Source organism: Rana temporaria, chromosome 1 (genome assembly GCF_905171775.1).
Source record: "Rana temporaria chromosome 1, aRanTem1.1, whole genome shotgun sequence".
NCBI lineage: Eukaryota > Metazoa > Chordata > Amphibia > Anura > Ranidae > Rana > Rana temporaria.
This window is the reverse complement of record NC_053489.1, coordinates 108323449-108347137: the sequence shown is the minus strand read 5'-3', so window position 1 is coordinate 108347137 and position 23689 is coordinate 108323449. Positions and strand designations below refer to the sequence as shown.

Here is a 23689-nt window from a genome sequence, read left to right as displayed (position 1 = left end):
GAAATGAACTGCAGTAATGAAAGCAGCAAGAAGACAGCAAGCCCTGAAGTGTGTTTATTTTCATCCATGCTGACATGTAAAAACTGGGAGACAGTGTAAATAAAGAGGCAAGTTAGGAGGTAGCTGAGCGCCTAGATACCAATATTCTGTGTGCAGCTGCAACAAAGGCTGCAATTAAATGCCCCAGTCTGTTATCACCTATGCCAGAAGCTGACAGTGATTATATGTCATCACACCTGAAGAGATTATTCATTGCTGCTCTAAGGTTACTTCTAAACTGATATGTATATAAACAGATCCCAGACAATGTATGTCTTGCCTTTCCCTGCAATTTTCCTAATTATAATGTAGTATGAAGCAGACAGAAATTATACTCTTTTGGCCCTAGCTGGCAATTAGAATGAAATTTCTATAACTTGGTGAAAGTACAGAATGAAAAAAAATGTTTTAATGGGATTGTCACCTTCTGTAAACAGTTCCACTTGTTCTCACAGCCGACTGCTTCCGTCTTACAAATACCAGAATATAACACATTTCTGACAGGTCTCTTCTTTCAAATGGCCTGACATTTTGAGAGCTGTGGGGATCATATGGCATATGCAATATAGTATAATACTTTACTAAAGGTATGGATTTACAACTAGGCAAGGTGGCTTATACTCTGAATTCAGTGTCCAGGAAGTCTTGGTCACCATGGGTGTTTAATTCCATAGTTAAAATGCATGTAAACCTTAAGGCCCTATGCATCCCTATGGAGCGTCGGATGTCAGCGGAGACATGTCCGCTGACATCCGACCCTATCCGACCTGCTAAAAACAGACGTATGGGGACACATCCCCATCTGTCCATGGTGGATCGGATCGGGTAAGATCTGATGAAAACGGACATGCTGTCCGTTTTCATCAGATCGCTCCATAGGAGACAGCGGCGCCCGACAGGCCCCTCCCCGCTCAGTGAGCAGAGAGGAGAATGTCATACGTTGGCTCAGCAGAGATCTGCAGACAGATCTCCCGCTGAGCTGGCGGGAGCAGGCGGACTCTGTAGCGACGAAGTCCGCCTGTGTGAAAGGAGCCTAAAGCAGAACTAAATCCATCCTTTTCAGTCAAGAAAGCTGACATCTTATGCCCCGTACACGCGCTCAGATTTTCCGTCGGAAAAACCTTAGATGTTTTTTCTGACGGAATTCCGCTCAAGCTTGGTTTGCATACACACGGTCACACAAAAGTTCTCTGAACTTTCGTCCGTCTGAAGAACGAGGTGACGTACAACACTATGATGAGCTGAGAAAATTAAGTTCAATGCTTCCAAACATGCATTAAATTGTTTCCGTGTATGCGTTGGAATTCTGCGTGTCGGAATTGCTACAGACGATCGGATTTTGCGTTAGGAATATGATTTTTTTCATCTGAAAATTAGAAAACCAGCGATTTGGGAAACTCCGACAGCAAAAGTCTGATGAAGCATACACACGGTTGGAATTTCCGTTCATAAGCTCACATCGGACTTTTGCTGTCGGAAAATCCGATCGTGTGTACGGGTCATTAGTCTATGTTTGATTTGCAACTACCATGATGGATAGTTTACTGACTGGAATAGTACCAGCTGATTGGAGGAAAGACAAAGTGGTACCAATATTTAAAAAAAGGCCTGAGATATATCCCTGGAAACTACAGGCCAGTCAGTCTAACATCAATAGTCTGCAAGCTCTTGGAGGGGATGATAAGGGACTATATCCAAGATTTTAGTAATGAAAACAGTATCATTAGTAGTAATTAGCATGGTTTCATGAAGAACCGTTCTGGCCAGACCAATGTATTAACATTCTACGAGGAAGTGAGCTGCCATCTAGATAAAGGAAGACCTGTGGATGTGGTGTATCTGGATTTTGCAAAGGCATTTTATACAGTTCCCCACAAATGTTTACTTTACAAACTGAGGTCTGTTGGCATGGACCATAGGGTATGTACCTGGATTAAAAACTGTCTACAGGGGCGGGTCCAAAGTGTGGTGATAAATAGCGAGTACTCAGAATGGTCCAGTGTGGTAAGTGGGGTCCCCCAGGGATCTGTCCTGGGACCAATTCTGTTTATTGTATTTAGAAACTATATAGAGGATGAGATAAATAGCTCAATCTCTGTATTTGCGGATGATACAAAGCTAAGCAGGGCAATAACTTCTAAACGGGATGTGGAAATCTTACAATATTTTTTTTTAAACCTTACAAGAAGACCTAAATAAAATAATGGGGTTGTCAACTACATGCAAAAGCTCTGGTTCACATTGTTGCTACTCAATTGAAGTAACATGATTTCAAAGTAGCAAGGTCAGCGAGATTTCAGCTGCTACTTGATAGACATTTGTGTGGCTTCATGCACAGATTTCTATTGAAGACACACCTAAAATCGGCAAAAGTAGTGCAGGAACTACTTTTGAAAATCGTTGCGGCGCTGCAAAATCGGTGTTGCACCGATTGGAACAGTGCCATTGCCTCCAATAGGCTGCGACTTGTCATGCGATTTGATCTCTCAAATTGCATGACAAATTGCTCCAATGTAAACCTAGACTTAATGTTGAAAAATGTAAGGTAATGCATTTGGGTGCTAAAAATACACATGCAAGTTGCTCGCTAGGGGGAGAATCTTTGGGGAATCCAGGATGGAAAAGGACCTGGGATCCTAGTAGATGACAGACTCAGCAATGATATGCAATGCCAAGCTGCTGCAAGCAAACAGAATATTAGTATGCATTAAAAAGGTGATTTACTCCAGAGATAAAACAATAATTCTCCCACTCTACAAGACTCTGGTCTGGCCGCATCTTGAGTATGCCATTCAGTATGCCTGTGCTGGAACTGGAAAGAGTTCAGAGAAGGGCAACAAAGCTATTATAGGGACTAGAGTATCTCAGCTATGGGGAAAGACTCCAAGCATTGAACTTATGCTCTCTGGAAAGGAGACGCTTGAGAGGGGATATGATAGCAATACACAAATACCTTACTGGTGACCCTAGCACAGGTAAGAAACTTTTCAGTGAGTGGGAGTTTAAAAAGACACGTGGCCAGTCACTGAAATTGGAAGAGAAGCGGTTTAACCTTAAACTGCATAGAGGGTTCTTTACTGGATGTGGAATTCTCTTCCACAAGAAGTGGTATTAGCAGGGAGCGCCTATAGCAGGGGTGCACAACCTTTTAAGAGCGAGGGCCACTTAACCACTTTCAGACCTGCGCACGACGATGTACGTCCATTTTTTAAAGATTGATATCTCGGTAACGGCAGCAGCTGCTGCCACAACCGAGGTATCAATCTTTAGTGTGCGCGGTCTGGTAAACGATAACGGCGGTCTCCGCGGCGGATTCGCCGCGAGATCGCCGTTATCGGTGGCGGGAGAGAATCCCCCCCGCCTCCCACCACTCTCCCGCGCCCTCCGCCGCTTACCGGAGCCGTCGGTAGCGGCGGAGGCGATCGGGACCGTTCGGCAGCTGAGCGGGGACGAGACTGAAGGAAAAATCTCCTTCGCCCGTCCCCATAGCTCTGCTGGGCGGAAGTGACGTCAAAACGTCAGTCCCGCCCAGCCTCTTAAAGAGACAATTTTTTTTTTTTGTCATTTGAAAAAATTACATTTCCAAATTTTTTATTTTTTTTTGCATTTAAGCCCAAATATGAGATCTGAGGTCTTTTTGACCCCAGATCTCATATTTAAGAGGACCTGTCATGATTTTTTCTATTACAAGGGATGCTTACATTCCTTGTAATAGGAATAAAAGTGATCAATTTTTTTTTTCAGTGTAAAAAGTAATAAAATAAATAAAAATAAATAAGAAAACAAAAAAACATTTTTTTTAAAGCGCCCCGTCCCGACGAGCTCGCGCGCAGAAGCGAACGCATACGCGAGTAGCGCCCGCATATGAAAACGGTGTTCAAATCACACAAGTGAGGTATTCTAGCCCTAGAGCTACTCTGTAGCTCAAAAAATGCAACCTCTAGAATTTTTTAAACATCGCCTATCGAGATTTTTAAGGGTAAAAGTTTGACGCCATGCCACGAGCGGGCGCAATTTTTAAGCGTGACATGTTGGGTATCATTTTACTCGGTGTAACATTATCTTTCACAATATATAAAAAAATTGGGCCAAATTAATTGGTGTCTTATTTTTTAATTAAAAAAAGTGAATTTTTTCCAAAAAAAGTGCGCTTGTAAGACCGCTGCGCAAATACGGTGTGACAAAAAGTATTGCAATGACCACTATTTTATTCTCTAGGGTGTTAGAAAAATATATATATATATATAATGTTTGGGAGTTTTAAGTAATTTTCTAGCAGAAAAAACTGTTTTAGTCTTGCAAACACCAAATCTGAAAAACACCTAAGGTCTGGAAGTGGTTAAGCAAATTGGTAACTGGTCGCGGGCCACAATGAGCGGAGTGGGACACAGCCCACTCTACACCATGGGCCCTCTAATCCAATTCGATTTGCCCAGGTGGAAGGGGGCAGATCCCTTTCTATTTTTTTTTTTTAGGTAGGCGGGTGTAAACAGACACAAGTCTGTTTACATCTGATGCTCCATAGAGGTGAATATTAAGTCTGATTGGGTCGGAACGATCATGTGAAATGGGTCTAAGGTTGCTTTCACACTGATGCACTGCGATTTTCCCAAACTGTGGTTGCAGCACAGTGCACCTGTGAATTTTCTGCAGGTTAGCTGCACTTTGCCATAAACTTCTATTATATCCTGCAGGTGTGGCACACTTTCTGAAAGCGCAACAAACCCGCAGGTAATAACAGAAGTCTACAGCTCAGTACTTGTTTCCTCTACCAGCGGCTTCATTCACAAAACTGCTGCTCTGGGATGGCGGTTGGCAACCCGTGATCTGGGCTTGCCAACCTGCTATTCCAGAGCAGGAGGCCGAGGACCACATCAGAGGGCTCTGCGGGCCACTGGTTGGGCACCCGTGGTCTATAATGTAAAAAAAACTATTAGATGGGCACCTTAACAACCACAACATACGGGATATGCAATTTACTATTGGCATAAACACATGCACACTCAGACACAGGTTGTGCTGGGTGAACTGGTGTCTTTCTTAAACCTTACCAACTATATATATATAACAATGACGCAGCACATGTGATCAGTTATGACTCCAGCCATTTGATGGTTTAACAGTTTGGTTGAAAGCACAAGCAAATGTGACAGCTAGCATTCTCAGCATGCCGGGAACATACAAGCTTTGGCTGTACTGCTTCTGTAATGTAAAGCCCATATCCAACAAAAACAGTGCTGTGCCTGGCTACATATCAGTAGCAGTGTCATGGCCGGCAAGAGAAGACTTTGAATAATGCACCGTGACCCGCGCTGTGCAAACTCTGTGCTGGTTCGGACATCACAGGTGCCTGAGTTCAGCCGATCTAAAATCGGCTGGCTTGGAAGCTACAAATGTGTGATCTAATCGGAAGGTGGACATTTGCACTGGTGCTTGTACCGTTCCAGTGGAACAGCACTGGTGAACGGAAGGAGAACCACAAATGCGGTTTAGCAAGGAATCCAATGCGCTTCTTTATGTGACAACTCAGTATTGGGCCCCAGGCGTCACTCCTCACAAACAGGAGTTTGGGGGATCTCTACATCATCTCTCTGTCACACAAGGAAAGGCGTTGAGCTACTAAGGATGGACGCATTACAACATGCGACCAGAGCTTAGTGTTTAAAATTATATAATATATTTTAAATGTCAAGATTCCAATACACCCCTATATGCAAGTGATTATTAGTACTGGACCCCAGGCGTCACTCCACACAAACAGGAGTTTGGGGGTTCTCTACATTATATCAGCTTAAGCATATAGGGATGTATTAGGCCACTAAGGGAGATGCTATAAAATAGCATCAACCCCTAGCATAGAAAAGTTAGAGCGAACATGTTCAAACAATTAGGACAAGGCCTATAAGGGATTTGTACTTATGTCAAGCTCGTAGTAAATAGGAGTTGTAGTGACAACTAGTAGAAGCATATGAGAGGCAATATAGCTCAGGTAATAGTAGTAGCATATAAAAGGCAATATAGCTCAGGTTATTATAGTTGCATATATATGAGGTGAATATTGCACACGTAATAGTAGTTGCATGTGAAAGGCAATATAGCTCAGGTAATTATAGTTGTATATATGGGGTGAATATTGCACAAGTAATTTTAGGGTAGCTGACCCTTTAAGGTACTCCTTAGCAAACAGTCCTTAGCACAGCAGTATCTCCCAATTAGTATGTTGATATCCACAAGGCATATTAAGTAACAACAAACGTATTAGATGGAATACAAGCAGCAGATCTTCTTATAGGACTACAAGTGATACAATAGCTACTTATCCGTTTGTAGGCTTCAATGTAGGAGATAGGTAATCCGTGGTGTAGGGTGTTCAGCAAGGCCTCAAGGTTGTCCCCAGCAATGCTCTGTGTTGTAGTAAGTGCAATAGCACTAACGTAGTAGTTGTTGCCTGGAGCGGTGTTGCAGCATGGGGAGCGATGGCAGCGGTATGAGCAGCGTGGCCGAGCTACGGCTGACAATAATAGAACAGGGAATAAGTGTAAGGTCAATGCCTTTATAGGCATGTAACCAGCTGTAGTGCATCGCACTGAATTTGAAAGGAGCGCCGTTGGCCGCGGCGCACTTCCGCGTTCCACGGTGGAACGCATGGGGCGGCGCGCAATGACGTCATCGCGCCATCGCTGTAATGCGCTCCTGGGTGGAACGTAAACAGGAATTAACAGGCACGCGGAGCACCTGTTACATCCAGGCAATTATAGACAGGAGCAAAGCTCCTTTTTTGGCAACCTTGGACAGGATGCTCTGGAGGGGGGGTGTTTGGACTCCCCTAACCCTCCACCCTTATATACGTCCCTGCAAACTCCAGATCATCGCTGCTCAGAGCGGTGTGCCTCCTCTGGAAAATATCACAGGAGGAGGCGGCAGAATAGGTGGCTCCGCTCAGCTCTGTGTCTGATGCAGCTGGTGTCGAGAGATGTCTGTTGTTGTAGAAAGCTTTCCTTGCGGTGCGCCAGACCTGGACACACCGCACAAGCCGTGGAGGGGTTGTGACTGGTCCCCGTGCTAGTGCGCCCCTGCTCAGCGAGTCCCTAGGGCCCAGTGCCAAACTTGTTCCAGCACTGGGCTCCATTCCCGGACTCAGCCCTGATTCACTGGGACTCCTGGACATTCATCAATTTCTGGGACGGTCCCGCGAATCAGGGAAAGTTGGGAGGTATGTAAGACGATGAAAGTAAAGGCTTTTAGTATAAAGTGTATGTGAATGAATTTGTTTCTTTGCGACTTCAATATGGGTTGAATGTATGGAATTTAGTGCACAAACACCTACATCTACAACAGCAGAGGAAAACTTTCTAGTAGGATAACACAGCAGCCATTGTATCCTCAGTTATTGTGCCAATTGTACAATCTGCATTATTAGCATTACTGAACTCTGACCAATGTCAGACATCTGTCTAATGCTTCAAGTAATATGAAAGAGTTGCTGTAGACATTTGAGTAAATATTTCATATCACTGGCCAAGTGTATTTTGTTGTTAAAATAACATTGTTTACCGCTATACTTTGCTACACAAGTTTGAAAAGGAGGCTTTTCATGGCTAAACAGTTAAAGCAAAAGTAAACCCTCCTATCATTTTGAGGCAAGGAAGCTGCCATCTTGGCTTCTGTTAAGGCCCCTTTTACAGTGGGGCGGGAGCCGCGGTGGCGGTAAAGCGCCGCTAAAAATAGCGGGGCTATACTGTTGGATTTGCCGCTAGCGGAGCGGTATTAACCCCCGCTAGCGGCCGATAAAGGGTTAATACTGCCCGCAATGTGCCTCTGCAGAGGTGCTTTGCGGGCGGTATTGCCGCGGTTTCCCATTGTTTTAAATGGGAAGGAGCGGTGAAGGAGCGGTATACACGCCGCTCCTCTCACCACTCCAAAGATGCTGCTGACAAGAGATTTTTTTCTCTCCCGCCAGCGCATCGCCTCAGTGTGAAAGCCCTCAGGCTTTCACATTGAGTATGCAGTGCAGGAGTTTTTCAGGCGGTATAGCAGTGCTATTTTTAGCGCTGTACCGCCTGAAAAACTCCTCAGTGTGAAAGTGGTCTTAATTTTCAACTGCTATGGTGCTGCACATGTGATCAGTTATGACACCAGGCATTGGATTGTTTGACAGTTGAGAGCACAACCAATGTGACAGTTTACCTTCCCTGTACGTGACAGGAATGTTACTGTTGTGGTGTGCGATTAAAGTGGAAGTAAACGCTCCTATCATTTTCAGGCAAGGAAGCTGCCATTTTGGCTTCTGTTTAATCTTCAACTGCCACAATGCTGCATATGTGTTCAGTTATGTCAGCAGCCATTGGATGGTTTGAAAGTTTTGAGAGCACAACCAATGTGACAGTTACATTCCCGTTTTTTTCCATGGGTTTACTTCTGCTTTTAACTAAACTGAAAAAATGTCTTTAAATGGCGAAATGTAATCTCAGATTTCCTTCCAGGTAAAAAAATATAAAATTAAAGCATTTTGATTCTGCCATAAATATTGTGAGCTGATAACCTACTGTGTTTTCCGTGTGATGACTGCTATCAGCCAGCATTGTTCTTGGCTATCTCCGTGGGCTACAGAAAACCTCCGTTGGAGATGGTTCACATCTCCACGCCGAATGCCGTACGCCTGCCGCCTGAAAAAAAGGTCCGGCGTTCGGCATAGGAGATGTGAACCATCTCCATAGAGGGGGTGAGGCTGCATTCACAATCGCAGCGTTTTGTCACCGCAAATCGCGGTACAAAACGCTGCAATTTGTCCCCGCAATTCGCGGGGCAAAACGCCGCGATTTTGTACGCCTAGGTGTGAATGCAGCCTTATGTTTTGAAGAGGGTGAAGCTTTCTGTACTCTTCCATTCATTTTTATTCCACCCTGTTGGTTTCGGACGGATGTGCTTTATAAATGTGCATTGTTTTTTTTTTCCTCCCATTTAACAGTATAGCAACGATAAAGCCATATTGCACGTTTTAATTGCGAAACAAACAATTCAGGCGCTATGCAATGATACTCAGTTCATAAAATGGTGGAACAAAACTAAAATCCCTTTGCAGCTGGGAGTTAAAACGTGAGCACCAATTCTGATGTCCAAGCATAACAATATAACCTCAAAGATCCTCAATGGAAGCGCTGAGGGATTCTATAAGTCTGAGGATGTACAGATTTTTAGAATCCCTCAGCACTTCTATTGAGGATCTTTGTGGTTATATTGCACTTTTCAAATGGACCCCTAGTTAAATAAGATACTCGGTTGCTTTGGCAACTGCTCCGCTTTCTGCAAATGTCTTTGCGCCAGTTATTTATAATACCCCAGCGTTCACAGGAAGGACTCTCAACTGACACTATTTTGCATTATCTATGCCTACATGTCTAAAATGCTTACTTTTGAAAAGCCTCTAGAATTATACATTTAGATCCATCTATGAAAGGACTCAATGCTTCGACATAGATCTGCATGTGATCGTTATGTATGATTTTTCTGACACAGACTATGACAAAACAACCCCATTAGTGTACATCTTATCAGTCACTGGCAGCAGTGTTAGCACTTGTTCACCCCACATGCAGACAGTGTTGTGATTGATAAACCTTATTCACATGAAACTGCTGCGTGTTGGTTGCCTCTCATTGCTCTGCATACATTATAATACATATTAAAATTCTATTACAAATTAGCTGTCACAAGAACAATGATGAGGTTTCTCTTGTGTAACAGCACACATGTGTGAGGACAGATGTAACATAAGTTTTAGGAGATTGCATTGTATCTGCCTAACACAGGGAGGTTACCGTTGTGGAAAGATAGCATAGAAACACATGAAGCAAACACACAGCGAGGTCTAGGGCTAAACACAAGTCCTTTACATTATCTACAGTATGTATTTCCTTCATTTATTGTAAATCATCCCCTATATATAACTTCTACTACAGCTATTTTTATAGAGGGTGCTATTTTTATAGAGGGTGTGTAAGGGTTAAAGAGTCACCAAATGCTTGATGCTAAAGTAGAACTACAACTACAGAGTGACATCATTGAATAAATTACACTTTGCTACAATGTAAAGTAGTGAGCGTACAGCATGTATAACAGTGTAAATTTGCTTTCCCCTCAAAATAACAACACACAGCCATTAAAGCGGTTGTATAGTTAAAGATTTTTTTTTTTGTGTGTGCCACCTGTAAAGGAAAAAGCATAATGAGCTAGTATGCACCGTATACTAGCTCATTATGAAATACTTACCTTAGAACGCGCCGTCGGTATCTCTGCCGGTCCACGCCGAGGGAGATGACATTTTCCCTTGGCATGTCTTCCGGGTATCGCAGCTCCAGCGCTGTGAGTGGCTGGAGCCGTGATGTCGCCACTCCTGCGCATGCGTGGGGAAGACTTCTATCCGGCAAGGTTCGGCGCCTGCCGGGCCTTAAGCCGAGAATCCCCTGTGCGCATGAGCCGCTGAATGCAGTGAGAATATCTCCTAAACCCTAAAGATTTAGGAGATATTATTAAAAAAAAGACTATACAACAGCTTTAATGTCTAAACCTCTGGCAACAAAAGTAAGTACACCCATATGTGAAAATGTCCAAATTGGGCCCAAAGTATCCTTAACCCTCTTGGGCATGGAGTTCACCAGAGCTTCACAGGTTGATGACGACATCACAGAGCTGGTGGATGTTAGAGACCTTATGCTCCACCACTTTCCATTTGAAGATACCCCACAGATGCTCATCTCTGCTAACCTTTAACCGAAGCTGGTGAATGTTATGCCGCGTACACACCATCGTTTTCTGCGATGGAAAAATGCGACGCTTTATGTGCTTTAAAAAAACGTCATTTTTCAAACTTCAATTTGAACAACGACGTAGCATACACACCATCGCTTTTTCACAACGCTCTAGCACAGCGCAGTTCCGTCAATCACGCACGACGTCACTATAAAGGGTCGTTTCCATGCGGAAGACGGCCTCTTTTGCTGATATCGTGTTGCTGCGTGTTAGTAAAAGTTTGGTGAGATACGATTCGTGATTTTCAGTGACTGTGCTTTAAATTTCGTTTTCTTGTCTATAAGCTGAAAAACACCTTAACGAATGTGCTGATTCCATTCTGAACAGTCGTTTTACATGAATGAGCGCTGCCGTCTCCTAACTTGCTTCTGAGCATGCGCGGGCTTAAATCGACGTTTTTACGTACACACGGTCAATGTTTAGAACACAGAAAACGACGTCGGCCAAAAACGACACATAAAATTGAAGCATGCTTCAATTTTTTTCTGTCGTTTTTTAGAAGACATAAAACGACGTTTTTGCCCACACACGGTCAATTAAATTGACGTTTTTGAAAATGACGTTTTTTTCCATCGCAGAAAACGATGGTGTGTACGCGGCATTAGAGACTAGAGCTGCACGATTTTGGATAAAATGAGGATGCCCCACAGATGCTCAATAGAGTTTATGTCTGGAGACATGCTTGGCCAGTCCATCACCTTTACCCTCAGCTTCTTTAGCAAGGCAGTGGTCGTCTTGGAGGTGTGTTTGGGGTCGTTATAATGTTATTAGAGCTATGTCAAAAGGTTCTGGTAAAATATAGATGTTCTTTCTTTTTTCTCCGCTAGGTAAATGCTTGTCTGACAGCCTGTAAAGAAGTATGTCGGATATTCTAAAACGAGGAATAGCACTAACGACACTAAAGCTGAAATGTAATCTTCTCATATTTTATCCTGTCCACCCATGTTTTCATTACATACTTTATTTTGGACCTAGTGATATAATATGTGCTTCTCTTTGCAATGTAGACAGCTCATGGCTGGTGGGGGGAGCCAGCAGAGTGCTGTACATACCTTCTACAGAACAAAAGCCTCCGTACTCCTCTTCCCTGATGCAAAAAATGCACTGACTCGTAGGAGAAGTTATGCAAACTTCAAAATGTGATTTTGATGACTATCAGTCTGGGGTAATTTGTATACCTAGGTAGGCTGCATTCGATTGATTATTATTGATTATTGATTATACACAACAGGAACCCAGTGGTGGGTACTGCAGACTCAATGTCTGCCGGCGCCCATTGATTAGATAATACAGAGGCAGAATGACAATCTGCCTATGTAAACAAGGCAGACTGCCGCTCTGTCAGAGGGGAAGGTACTGATACTGTGTTTCTGCTAAGCAGAACATTCTGCTAAGCAGGAACTTTGCCTTCCCCCCAGTGAAAGCACCTCCCCCACAGTTAGTAAGCACAACTTAGGCCGCGTACACACGGTCGGTCCGAAGGACCGTTCTCATCGGTTAACCGTTGAAGCTGACTGATGGTCTGATGTGCCTACACACCATCAGTTAAAAAAACGATCGAGTCCAACGCGGTGACGTAAAACACAACGACGTGCAGAGAAAAATGAAGTTCAATGCTTCCAAGCATGCGTCGACTTGATTCTGAGCATGCGCGGGCTTTTAACCGATGCTTTTGCTTACTAACCATCGGTTTTGACCTATCGGTTAGGGGGCCCACACACGATCGGTTTGGACCGATGAAAAGGTCCTTCAGTCCGTTTTCATCGGTTTGGACCGACCGTGTGTACAGGGCTTTAGGCATACTTAGACATTTAACCCTTTTATCGCCCCTGATGTTTAACCCCTCCCCAGAAGTGTCATTAGTGCAGTGACAGTGCATATTTTTTAGCACTGATCACTGTATTAGTGTCACTGGTCCCCAAAAAGTGTTAGTTAGGTGTCCGATTTGTTTACAAAAATATCGCAGTACCACTATAAGTCGCTGATCGCTGCCATTACTAGTAAAAAATTTAATATCCCATAGTTTTTAGACACTATAACTTTTACGCAAACCAATCAATATACGCTTATTGCAATTTTTTTAGGATCAATATGTATCAGAATACATATTGGCCTAAACTGTTGAAGAAATTTTTTTGGGGCATGTTTCATAGCAGAAAGTAAAAAACTTTTTTTTTTTTTCAAAATTGTCTTTGGGTACAGTGTTGCAGAACTGCGCAATTGTCAGATAAAGTAAAACACAGTGCCATATCGCAAAAAATGGCCTGGTCAGAAAGGGGAGTAAACCTTCCGGAGCTGAAGTGGGTAACCCTCACAAATAATGCTGAGCCTCTATAAGAACTGAAATACAATGCATGAAAGGGGTTGGCCAGGGACAATCAGGATGGAGTGAAAATGGCAAGATGATGATGGATGAGGCACACTCTATTGGAATTGCTGCAGTTTATGAGAGGAGTAAGCAATTTCAGTAGGAAAGAGAAGCCTGTAAAACCGATGCAAGACTGAAGGGAACGCTAGAGTTCAGCTTTAAAATATAGAGCCTATTAAATTAGATTTATTTACCAAAAGGTTGAACATTGTAACTGTACAAGTTACAAGGTAAATTCCTGTTTTATTTTGCTTGTTGTATATGATTGTGTATTCAAAGTGAACACAAACTCCATATTAGGCTGTACTTTAATTTTCCTAAGTGAGCATTTCTACCTCAATATGTAAAGGACTGGTAAAGGTGGTCAGCTGTGTGGATCCGATTTTTTTTTAGATTCCAGCATAGCGTGACAGCTTGAGAGTCCTCTTATGCCTAGTACACACAATCGGCTTTCCCGGCGGTCAAATGTCCGCCAGAAAAACCGAAAACCTGCTCAGTTGCTATTCCCCTGGACACACGGCTGGCTTTCCCGACAGGAAAACTGCCATGACAGCTTTGGTCAGGATAACCGGCCGTGTGTATGCTCCACCACAGTGTTTCCCATAGGAAAACTGCAGAGCAAAAAAAACAGAGAATCACGGCGGTAAAAAAGAGAACAAGGTCTTGGCATGGCAGTTTTCCCGTCGGGAAAAACGATCGTGTGTATGAGGCATTAGAGTTTGAGAGGCTGCCCAGTGTTTCCCTGATTGCTTTTGATGCCACTGCTGCCAGGAGTATGCACAACAAAACACCCAATAGTCAGACAAGAACAATGATACAAATAAGGTAACCTGAAAAAAATATATACATGCATACAGAAATGGAATGTATAATAATAACATATAAAGTGTGGGTGTGAGATGACCCCTCAAAGTATATGTAAAGCCAAAGTTATTCTTCTTTTTTTTATTGAGTGTTAGAAACACAGTCAGGTGGTCTGGCTATGATTGGGTATTACAGCCTGATATCATTTAACTGCATCTAGTTGTTGCAGCTTAAGAACACTGTCAGGCGGTCTGCTTATGATTGGGTATTACAGTCTGATATAATTTAACTGCAATTGTTGGAGCTCAATGGCTATGGCCCTGAAAAAGGAAGAGAAAAGCAATCTCCCTGATGAGATTCAGACAGTGAAAAAAAAAAAAAAAAAGGCTGATGTTCAAATCCTTCTGTATTCTATTTAAATATCCCCACAACAAAAAGGTCAGACTCTAAAGGTACCAAGATACAAGGGTTAATAAAACAGCAAAAAGGTGGCTTCACATGCTCTTTAACACGTTGCCCATACCTCCCAACTTTTTAAAATGGGAATGAGGGACACCTATCAGCAAAAGTATGCAGGTATAGTACACACCCCTTGCCACGCCCCTTAAAGGAGAATGGTACAAAAAAATCAAGATTGGTTAAACCCACAAGTTCTTTTTTTAACCACTACTATTACTTTATATTGGCTTTTGGAATTTACAAATGCAGCAATTTAGAACTCAAATGAAAGGTTTAGCAGCAGGAATCACTTTTTGATAGATAAAAAGTGCATGTTATACACATTATACACAGCTATATAGATTAGACCAAAATGAGGGACAAATGAGGAGGAATAAGGGACAGAGGGACATTTTTCCAAATCAGGGACAGTCCCTCGAAATCAGGGACAGTTGGGAGCTATGATGTTGCCAACCATGTAATGCATATGTGCGGTGGCAGACAGGCTGGTTCTTATCACCCACATGCAGCATATTCATGGTGGCGGAGGTTTCTGTACTGACAGGGTGCTCACTGCACGCTCTCAGCTTAGTGACCAAGCTGGCACAGACACCTCCCTGTCTTTGTGAATAGGATCCTGCGGGACGGGCTCCCAACCATGTGAGCAATGTGACAGCCAATCAAACTAATCACATGACCAGGAAGACAGCGCCGTCTCCTTGCATTAAGACCTAGATAAAGGGTTGTTAGGAGGGTGTAGAAAGAGGGTTAAGATAGAGCAGCCCCTGCCTCTACTTTCCCAGTGATGAAGGGTATATATCGTTCTCAATCATTTTGTTGCTCTCACCTGGTGGACTTCCATGTCCAGCTGCTGCAGTAGCGATGGCAAAAGCCGAGGCAGGAGAGACAGAACAGCAACGTGATGTGTCAGAGGTCTGCACTGTAACCGTAAAAAGAACGATGGGGTCATTGCTTGATCAGAAATAAGGAACACTATTGCTAAGCATGACTCATTTTACTTTTTAAAACAAAGAAATGCAATATTTGCCTTAAAGCTAAGGGCTGTTCCATAATTAGGAGCAGACACCCAGTACACATGCCCCACATCATATTAATTTTCATTAAAAATGTTTCCCTTTTTTCTGCTCTTAATCGAGAAATAAATTTAAATCAAAAAATTAAAACCAATCAATAAACTTTCTAATGCAAAACTGCAACTGTGCTTAAAGAAACACCATCGCCTTTCCCATTCAGGACACAGAGACACTGTCTTTGCAAAGGGTCCCTCTGATACTTACTATAACAATGTCTTCCTCCGCAGCAGCTGGTAACAAAAACCCCAGTGTCAGATGCTAGGGGACTTGGTGATTTAAAACCGGCAATGCAGTCCGACTTCGGGGGGGTTATTTGACAGACATCTGTTTGGGTTCATGCACACATGTCTATTCAAATCGCCCCCGAAGTCGCCAAAAGTAGTACAGAACAGCTTATAGGAATCGGTTCAGCGCCGCACAGTTTTGGAATGTGCCATTGCCAGCGATTTGGCACTCAGTAAATCAACCTCCATGTCTCTTTAAGTAGGCAACTTTGTAAAGGCATTTGGCGCACTCAACAAATGCTAGTACTGTAATTATCTCCTGTCTAAATTGGCTATAGTGTGCGTATATGCATGTATGCATGCATGTGAGATAGGGGCCTTAGACTGTAGGCTTATTAAGGGTAGGGACTGATGAACATGAATAGTATGTAAAGCACTGCGTACATTAACAGCGTTGTCGACCTATTAACCCATTATAAACCTATACCACATCACAAGCATGGGTTCTGAGATCACCAGGTTACTGAAAAAAGATAGCGTGGACTGGTATATTACAACAATGCTTGGCTGACAACTGAAGAACAGGACAAGTAGAGTGTGCTCCATGTTTAGATTTAAGGATTTAATAATTGATTGGAGTGTCCATCGAAATGTGCCAGCCCAGGCCTTGTCATAAACACATTTACCTGTGCCATACTCTGAAAAAATAAGCAGAGGAGTACCGAAATGCAAAATATAAGAAAATACATAAAACCAGAGGGTTTAGAAATGTACTCAGCTGCTCTTGTGGTAAAAACTGGCAAATACACAAAGCACATCTTGTATAAGAAAAGACAAACACTGCACACTTCCCCTATAATCCCACACGTGATGTGCAAATGTATGTAAACATGCAAGCAGCACTAATCCCTGGGGCTGATTAAAAGATTAGGCTGAGCATTGCTAGTGTTGATTTATATTGAAATACCCATCAGTCTTTGTCCCCTAACAAATGCAGGAAAACAAGTCATGCCAGGCCTTTCCGAAGAAGCTGAATGTTCAATCTAAAGGCTAACTCACACCAGCAACTTTGTAGCAGAGAATTTTGCAGCTTCACAGTTCTTTGATTCATTTTAGGGTGATTTATAGCTAGCTATAGAATCCCTGTTATAGCAAAGAGGACAATTCCATAACTGCTGCAAAACAGCTTGGGTGACATGACCCTTAAATGAAATATGACTACCTATCTTACCTATAAAGGATTTAAATTTACCCCTTTACTTGAGCCACATACCACAGCACTAATGTCAGGATCCATTCACACTTGCAGTGAGGTGCATTAGCACATACACATGATAGTGCACCACATTACTGCTTATATATTACAACATATAGTGTTAATGACTCTGATAGGTTGCCTGCAGTCTCCAAAGTGATAGGTACTCTTATGGTGTCAGGCCTCGTACACACGGCCGAGTTTCTCTGCAAAAATCAGCAAGAAGCTTTTTTTGCCGAGGAAACCGGTCGTGTGTACACTTTTCGACGAGGAAACCGACGAGGATCTCGTCGGGCCAAAAAGAATACATGTTCTCTATTTCCTTGACGGCAATGGGAAAATTTGGCTCGCCGAGATCCTCGGCGGCTTCACAAGGAACTCGACGAGCAAAACGATGTGTTTTGCCCGTCGAGTTTCTCGGCCGTGTGTACGCGGCCAGAGGCATTTGGCAGGACAACCAGTGGGAGAATTCAAGTGACCTTTAAATCTCAAACTGAAGTGTCAGAATCAGAATAAGGCTAAAAAGGGGGGGAAATATACAATATATCTTTCAAAAAGAAGCCTGCACAGTTATAAAAAGTAAAAGTAAAAAAAAAAGAAAAGAAAAACTCATTCTGGAAAATTTACTATGCTTCCTGCGTCGGAAAACTGTTTTGTGTGGCATGCGTCACATTAAAGTGGAACTTCACCACAAGGGGGAAGTTCAACTCCACCCCCTTCTGCCATATTTGGAATATATATATTTTTGGGGAGAGTTTTGAGAGGTAACTGCTCCCATTTATGCTCCAGCTGCGTAGGCAATTGGAGCAGAAGTTCGGTCCCTCCCCTCTCCCTGTCTGCATGCTTCTAGGACACATCACAGATGCCAGAAGGCAGCAGGTCCATTTACAATCAGCAGCGCAGCTCGTGTATGTGCAGTGGAGAGTCAGCTGCAAAGCCCCTAGAAGTCACTGCTGGTTTCCCACAGTTAACATGCCGGTGCCAGGGAACCAAAGACCAGTGCAGAACCAGCCTGGGTGAGGACAGCACTGGATCCTTGGACTAGTGTTTCAGTTTATTAAAAGTCAGCAGCTACAGTTTTTGTAGCCGCTGACCATTTTGTTTTTAACAGCTAGAAAAGTTTATTAATGCACAGATTGATAATAGAATTTACAGTCGGTGACAGAACAAAAAAGGCTGTAAATGAGGAATTGTACATGGGTATGGCAAGCAGTGGTATATAACTCTCAAAAAGGCAACGAAATGGATACTTACATTACAGACCTTCATGTAAACGGACCCATTATACTACCACTATTGACAAGTAACAAATAACGCTTAATAAGTCAAATGAGCACACTAGCCAGAATATTCAACCACCCCTGGCAGCAGGAAAGTAGAAGAGGTGTGCATATCTGCCAGCCGTCCCGAATGACCCCTAACCAAGAGGGAGGGGAAAGAGGGACAGGAAAGAGAAAAATAAAAAAGTTGAGAAGAAGAAGGAAGAGTGGGATCAGGAAGAATAATAAAGGAAGCAAAAGGGCACAGGGGAAGAAAACTCAGGAAGAGGGAGAAGAAAAAAAAGGGGCAAGGGGTGAATGGAAAAATAAGAGGAAGAAACCAAGAAGAGAGGGAGGGCCAGGGGATAACAATCAGCAGTAGTAGAACTTTAATATCAAACTTTTACTAATTATCATGGACATCTGAACCATATGCATCAATCCTGACTGACCACCAAATATTATCAACATTTTTAGAGCAGTTACAACTCTCATATGTTAATTTATAGAGCGGCATGACTGTGTACACTCCAGATTTCCAACTAGCCATCGTGGTCGGAGTGGGCTGTTTCCACCACATTTGCCTATGTGCATAATAAAGTGTGTAGAGCAAGAATAATTTCAGATATCTGGTAGTCTTAATATCTTCCATCACTCCTAATAACACAAATCGTGGGTCTGGCCTAAGAGCCAAGTCACAGAGAACGTGCAGAGCATCAACCACCGATACCCAATAGGTGCAAATAAGTGGGCACTGCCACATCATATGGAAGAATGTGCCAGAAGAGGAATGGAAATGTGTACAAAGAGGGCTAACAGAGGGGTAAATGGCAGACAATCTCTGCGGAGTATAATATATTCTGTGTAGAAACTTTTAATTGTATAAATCCGTCAGAGGATAGCATATTGGTAACATATCACACTATCTTCCAAGTCCTTTTCCTTCGTCTCACTCTTCCATTTATTTAGGGTCCTAGCATATTACCCTAAAAGAGCAGCCTCCAGAGTCACTATCGGGCTGTTTTTAGGTTGACTAAACCACCAGCGCACCATGACAAGCATGGCCAGCCAGTAATAAATTGGAAAATTTGGCAGGGCTAAACCCCTCTGAGACAGGGACAATTATAGTGTTTCCTTTGCCAGTCTGGGAGTCCTCCCCGCCCACACAAACGAGACAATGAGATCCAGCTTAGCAAAAAATGCTTTGGTACGTATATTGGAGTGTTTCTAAAGAAATAAAGACATTTGGGTAAATAGATCATTGTTTTTAGGTTCAACCTACCAACAGGAGTCAACTGTAAATCCTGCTAGGCCTGACATTTGCAAGCAAATATTATCCTCTAAATAGGCCACAAACCTGCCCTGTTCCTGTACACCCAGATAGGTGATCTCCTCTACCCACTGCAACGGCATATGTGTCACCACTCCCCAAACCTGAGGGATGAAGGGAACAAAAATCAGACTTTTCCCAATTATTACAGATTCCAGAATGATAACCAAACAATTGTATAATTTCCAACGCAGAATGTAAAGATGTAATGATGATCCCAGGTCCTGGAGGACAGTAAGGGGTCATCTGCATAAAGAGAAATCTTCTCCTGGAGAGGAACAATTAAAATTCCCTTCACCCTAGGATCCTGGCAAAGGGTTTGATGGCCAAGGCAAAAATGCCCGGGAAAGTGGGCATCTCTGTCTCGTCCCTCTATGCAAGGGGAAGGGGGCAGAGAACACACCATTGACCCACCCCCTTAGCGACCGGGTTTGTGTACAAAAGTTTAAGCCAAGCAAAAAAACTTAGGTCCAAACCAAAAACACTCCAAAACCATCCAAAGTTATACCCATTTAACTGAATCAAATGCTTTTTCAGCGTCAAGAGAGGCCACCACCCCTGGGGAATCCTCAGTTGCTGTTGCAATATGTGTGAACAATCGCCTGATATTAATGTTGGTCCCTCTGCCTGGCAAAAAAAAAACAAGTGGTCTGAAAGCACCAAAGCTGTGATGACCAAATTCAAATGGTGGACATCCAATGTCTACATTCAGCCTCGACGGGCTCCTAGTGGGACGGTCGAGGCTCGGAGGGTTTTTATTCGATCTTGGACTACACTGTTTATACATAGGTATAAGAGTAATATGACCACTTAACATCTATTTGTATTTTCTTTCAAGCATTGGATATGGCTATTTAAATGTTTTCTATTTATTTTGTAACATTTTTCCGCTCTTACTCTTATCGACCGGGTCACCCTTTGTTGGGTTCATGATACGGTCGATGCTGATATGTTGATATGTCTGTCTAAAAAACTCTTCATAATAAAAACGTATTGAACCATACATTCAGCAGTTAAAACGGATGGTACGAGGAAGACACATGGGGTCCTTGCCAGGTTTAGGCACCACCATTATCACTGCCTCTGACATCATAGAAGGAAGAGAACAATTTTGCAGAGAAGCCAAGAGCATAGCATGAAGGCAGGGAGCCAGTTCGTCAGCGTAGGTTTTATAAAGTTCAACTGGGAATCTGACAGGTCACGTGGATTTTCCCAGACTGCAAAGGGGAAATATCCACCTGCACTTATCAAGATGGATGGATAAATCTAAGCAGTCACTGTAGGTGGATGTCAACACTGGGAAGTCCACTGCAGAGAGGTAAGTTCTAAGATCATCAGAAGAGTACAACACCCTCGAAGTATGCAACCCTTAATAATATGAGGCAAAACAATCCGCAATTGTCACAGTCTGTAAACACATCCCCTGATATGGGGGACACTAAAAATAGGGTATTGCACCCGAGCTAGCCAGGCAAAGAGGCATCTAGAAAATCACTCTCTAGGTGTGCAAAGCTGGTAGAGACATACCCAAAAAGATTTGCAGCAGTAATTGCAGCGAAAGGCGGTTCTACAAAGTATTGACTTGGGGGGGCTGAATATAAATGCATGCAACACTTTTCAGATATTTATTTCTAAAAAACAATTGAAAACTATTTAAATTTTCCTTTCACTTCACAATTATGTGCCACTTTGTGTTGGTCTATTACATAAAAACCCAATAAAAATACATTTATGTTTTTGTCTGTAACATGACAAAATGTGAAAAATTTAAAGGGGTATGAATACTTTTTCAAGGCATTGTAACTGACACTTTTGACACTTTTTTGGGGACCAGTGACACTAAGACTTCATGTACACGGGATGTTTTTTTAACCTCTCCTGAACGATTTAACTTGACAGATAGTAACCGATGTTTAAAAGGTCAGTTTTGCCGCTTTTACATACCATATTTAGCAGCGTTTTGCCCAGTTTGCGTTTAGAAAAAAGCCAAAAATGAAAAATGCCTGTAAATGAAACGCAGCTAAACACTTTCTTGTAGAATGTTAACAGATTGGTCTGGCAAGAACAACCCTTCGTAAATCCATGCTGATTACTACTAATGATACTGTTATCTTCAGCAAATTCTTGGATATAGTTCCTTATCATCCTCTCCAATAATTTACCTACTATTGATGTTAGGCTGACTGGCTCTACCCTTTTTTGAATATTGGCACAACGTTGGATTTTCTACAATCAGCTGGTACCAATCCTGTCAGTTTGCTGGGCACAAGGATTAGGAATAATGGTCTGGCTATAACCCGACTCAGTTCTTTGAGGACTCTTGGGTGTAAGCCATCTGGTACCGTTGATTTATTTGTGTTAAGCTTATCTAGTGTTTCCTTGACTTTGGCCTCTGTTAGCCACAAGGTTACATCTTGTGACGTTTTACTAACAATACTGCTGTGGTCAGTATACCCCTCCTTTTCCTGTGTAAAAACTGAGGAGAATAAAGTATTTAGCACAGTTGCCTTCTCTCTGTTATCTGTAACCATCCTCCCATTATTGTCTTTTATGTGGGCAATGTGCTCTGATCTCGCTTTTTTACTGTTAACCACTTTAGCTCCAGAAGGATTTACCCCCTTCCTGACCAGGCCATTTTTTGCGATACGCCACTGCGTTACTTTAATTGACAATTTCGAGGTTGTGCAAGGTTGTACCCAAACAAAATTGATGTCCTTTTTTCCCACAAATCTTTTGGTGGTATTTGATAACATCTGTGGGTTTTTATTTTTTGCGCTATAAACGAAAAAAGAGCGTACATTTTGAAAAAAATATATATTTTTTACTTTCTGCTATAATACATATACACAAAAACCCTGATTGCGGCGTTACACTTCTTATTGCATTCCTTTTAGTGTTAGAATGCTGACAATGCCCTCTTAGCTTTATATTTTTTAAAGGTAATTTTTTTCTCTTTAATAAGACTTTTTACGTTACGATTTAGCCACCCAGGTTTAACCTTCACTCTTCTATATTTATTGCCCATTGGAATGCACTGTGTGATGCCTTTGTTTATTATGTTCCTAAAGCATTCCCATTTTCCTTCCGTGTTCAATGTTTTTAGAATTTGGTCTTAATTGATGTCTTGTGGTATTGAACGCAGTGCAGAAAAGTTTGCTCGTTTGAGTTCTTGTGATACCCTCATGCCTCCTTTTCCTATGATTTACACTAAATGTGATTATCCTGTGATCGCTAGATCCCAAGCTATCCTGTACTGTTACATCTGAGATCAGACTTGGGTCTAGCAATGCATTCTTTCTAGTTGGGGGAATCCACCAATTGGGATATGAAGTGACGAGCCTTTAATGAGTGAGCTGTCCTTTCTGCCCAGTCAATATAGGGATAATTCAGAAATGACAGGCCTTTAATGAGTGAGCTGTCCCCTCTGCCCAGTCAATATAGGGATAATTCAGAAATGACAGGCCTTTAATGAGTGAGCTGTCCCCTCTGCCCAGTCAATATAGGGATAATTCAGAAATGACAGGCCTTTAATGAGTGAGCTGTCCCCTCTGCCCAGTCAATATAGGGATAATTTAAGTCCCCCATTTTGATGACATTATCCTGCCACGCCACTATTTCTAACTGTGATAAAAGGTCCAGCTCCTCCTCCTCCTTCAGGTTGGGAAAAATAAATCTAATGTAGCCAGGACATCAAAGAATTTAAAGGCTGCAATATAAGAAATGTTCGTGTTTGAGTTTAATACCACCTTAAAGCAGAGCTCCAACCAAAAGGGGAAGCTTCACTTGTTTGCAAACTGGTTTTGACAGGTACCTGCTTCCACTTCCGGCTCAGAACGCAATGGCGAACTAAGTCATAAACTTGCCCCCTCCCTTCCCCCACAGTCATCTGGGACACATCACAGGTCCCAGAAGACTATATGACCATTCACAAGGCGCAGAGCAACTTACGCATGCGCAGTAGGAAACCAGCTGTGGAGCCGCAAGGCTTCACTTCCTGTCTCCCTTATTTTAGATGCTGGAACCTGCACCCGAACCTGATTGAAGAACCGGCTCGGCTTGGATGAGGACA

The 23689-nt window shown here is 42.7% G+C and overlaps 1 protein-coding gene across 3 annotated transcripts in view; it reads right to left on the bottom strand.

The window, feature by feature from the left end:
- RASGRF2 (Ras protein specific guanine nucleotide releasing factor 2) overlaps positions 1–23689 on the bottom strand; it is a 486592-nt gene that overhangs the window by 78067 nt on the left and 384836 nt on the right. For 2 of the 3 annotated variants that reach the window (XM_040341627.1, XM_040341628.1), the window contains exon 17: positions 15306–15398. The exons of the other annotated variant lie outside the window; for it this stretch is intronic. In XM_040341627.1, coding sequence (XP_040197561.1) covers positions 15306–15398 — 93 coding nt within the window. The remainder of the gene's footprint in view (positions 1–15305; positions 15399–23689) is intronic. 3 annotated transcript variants of the gene reach the window in all.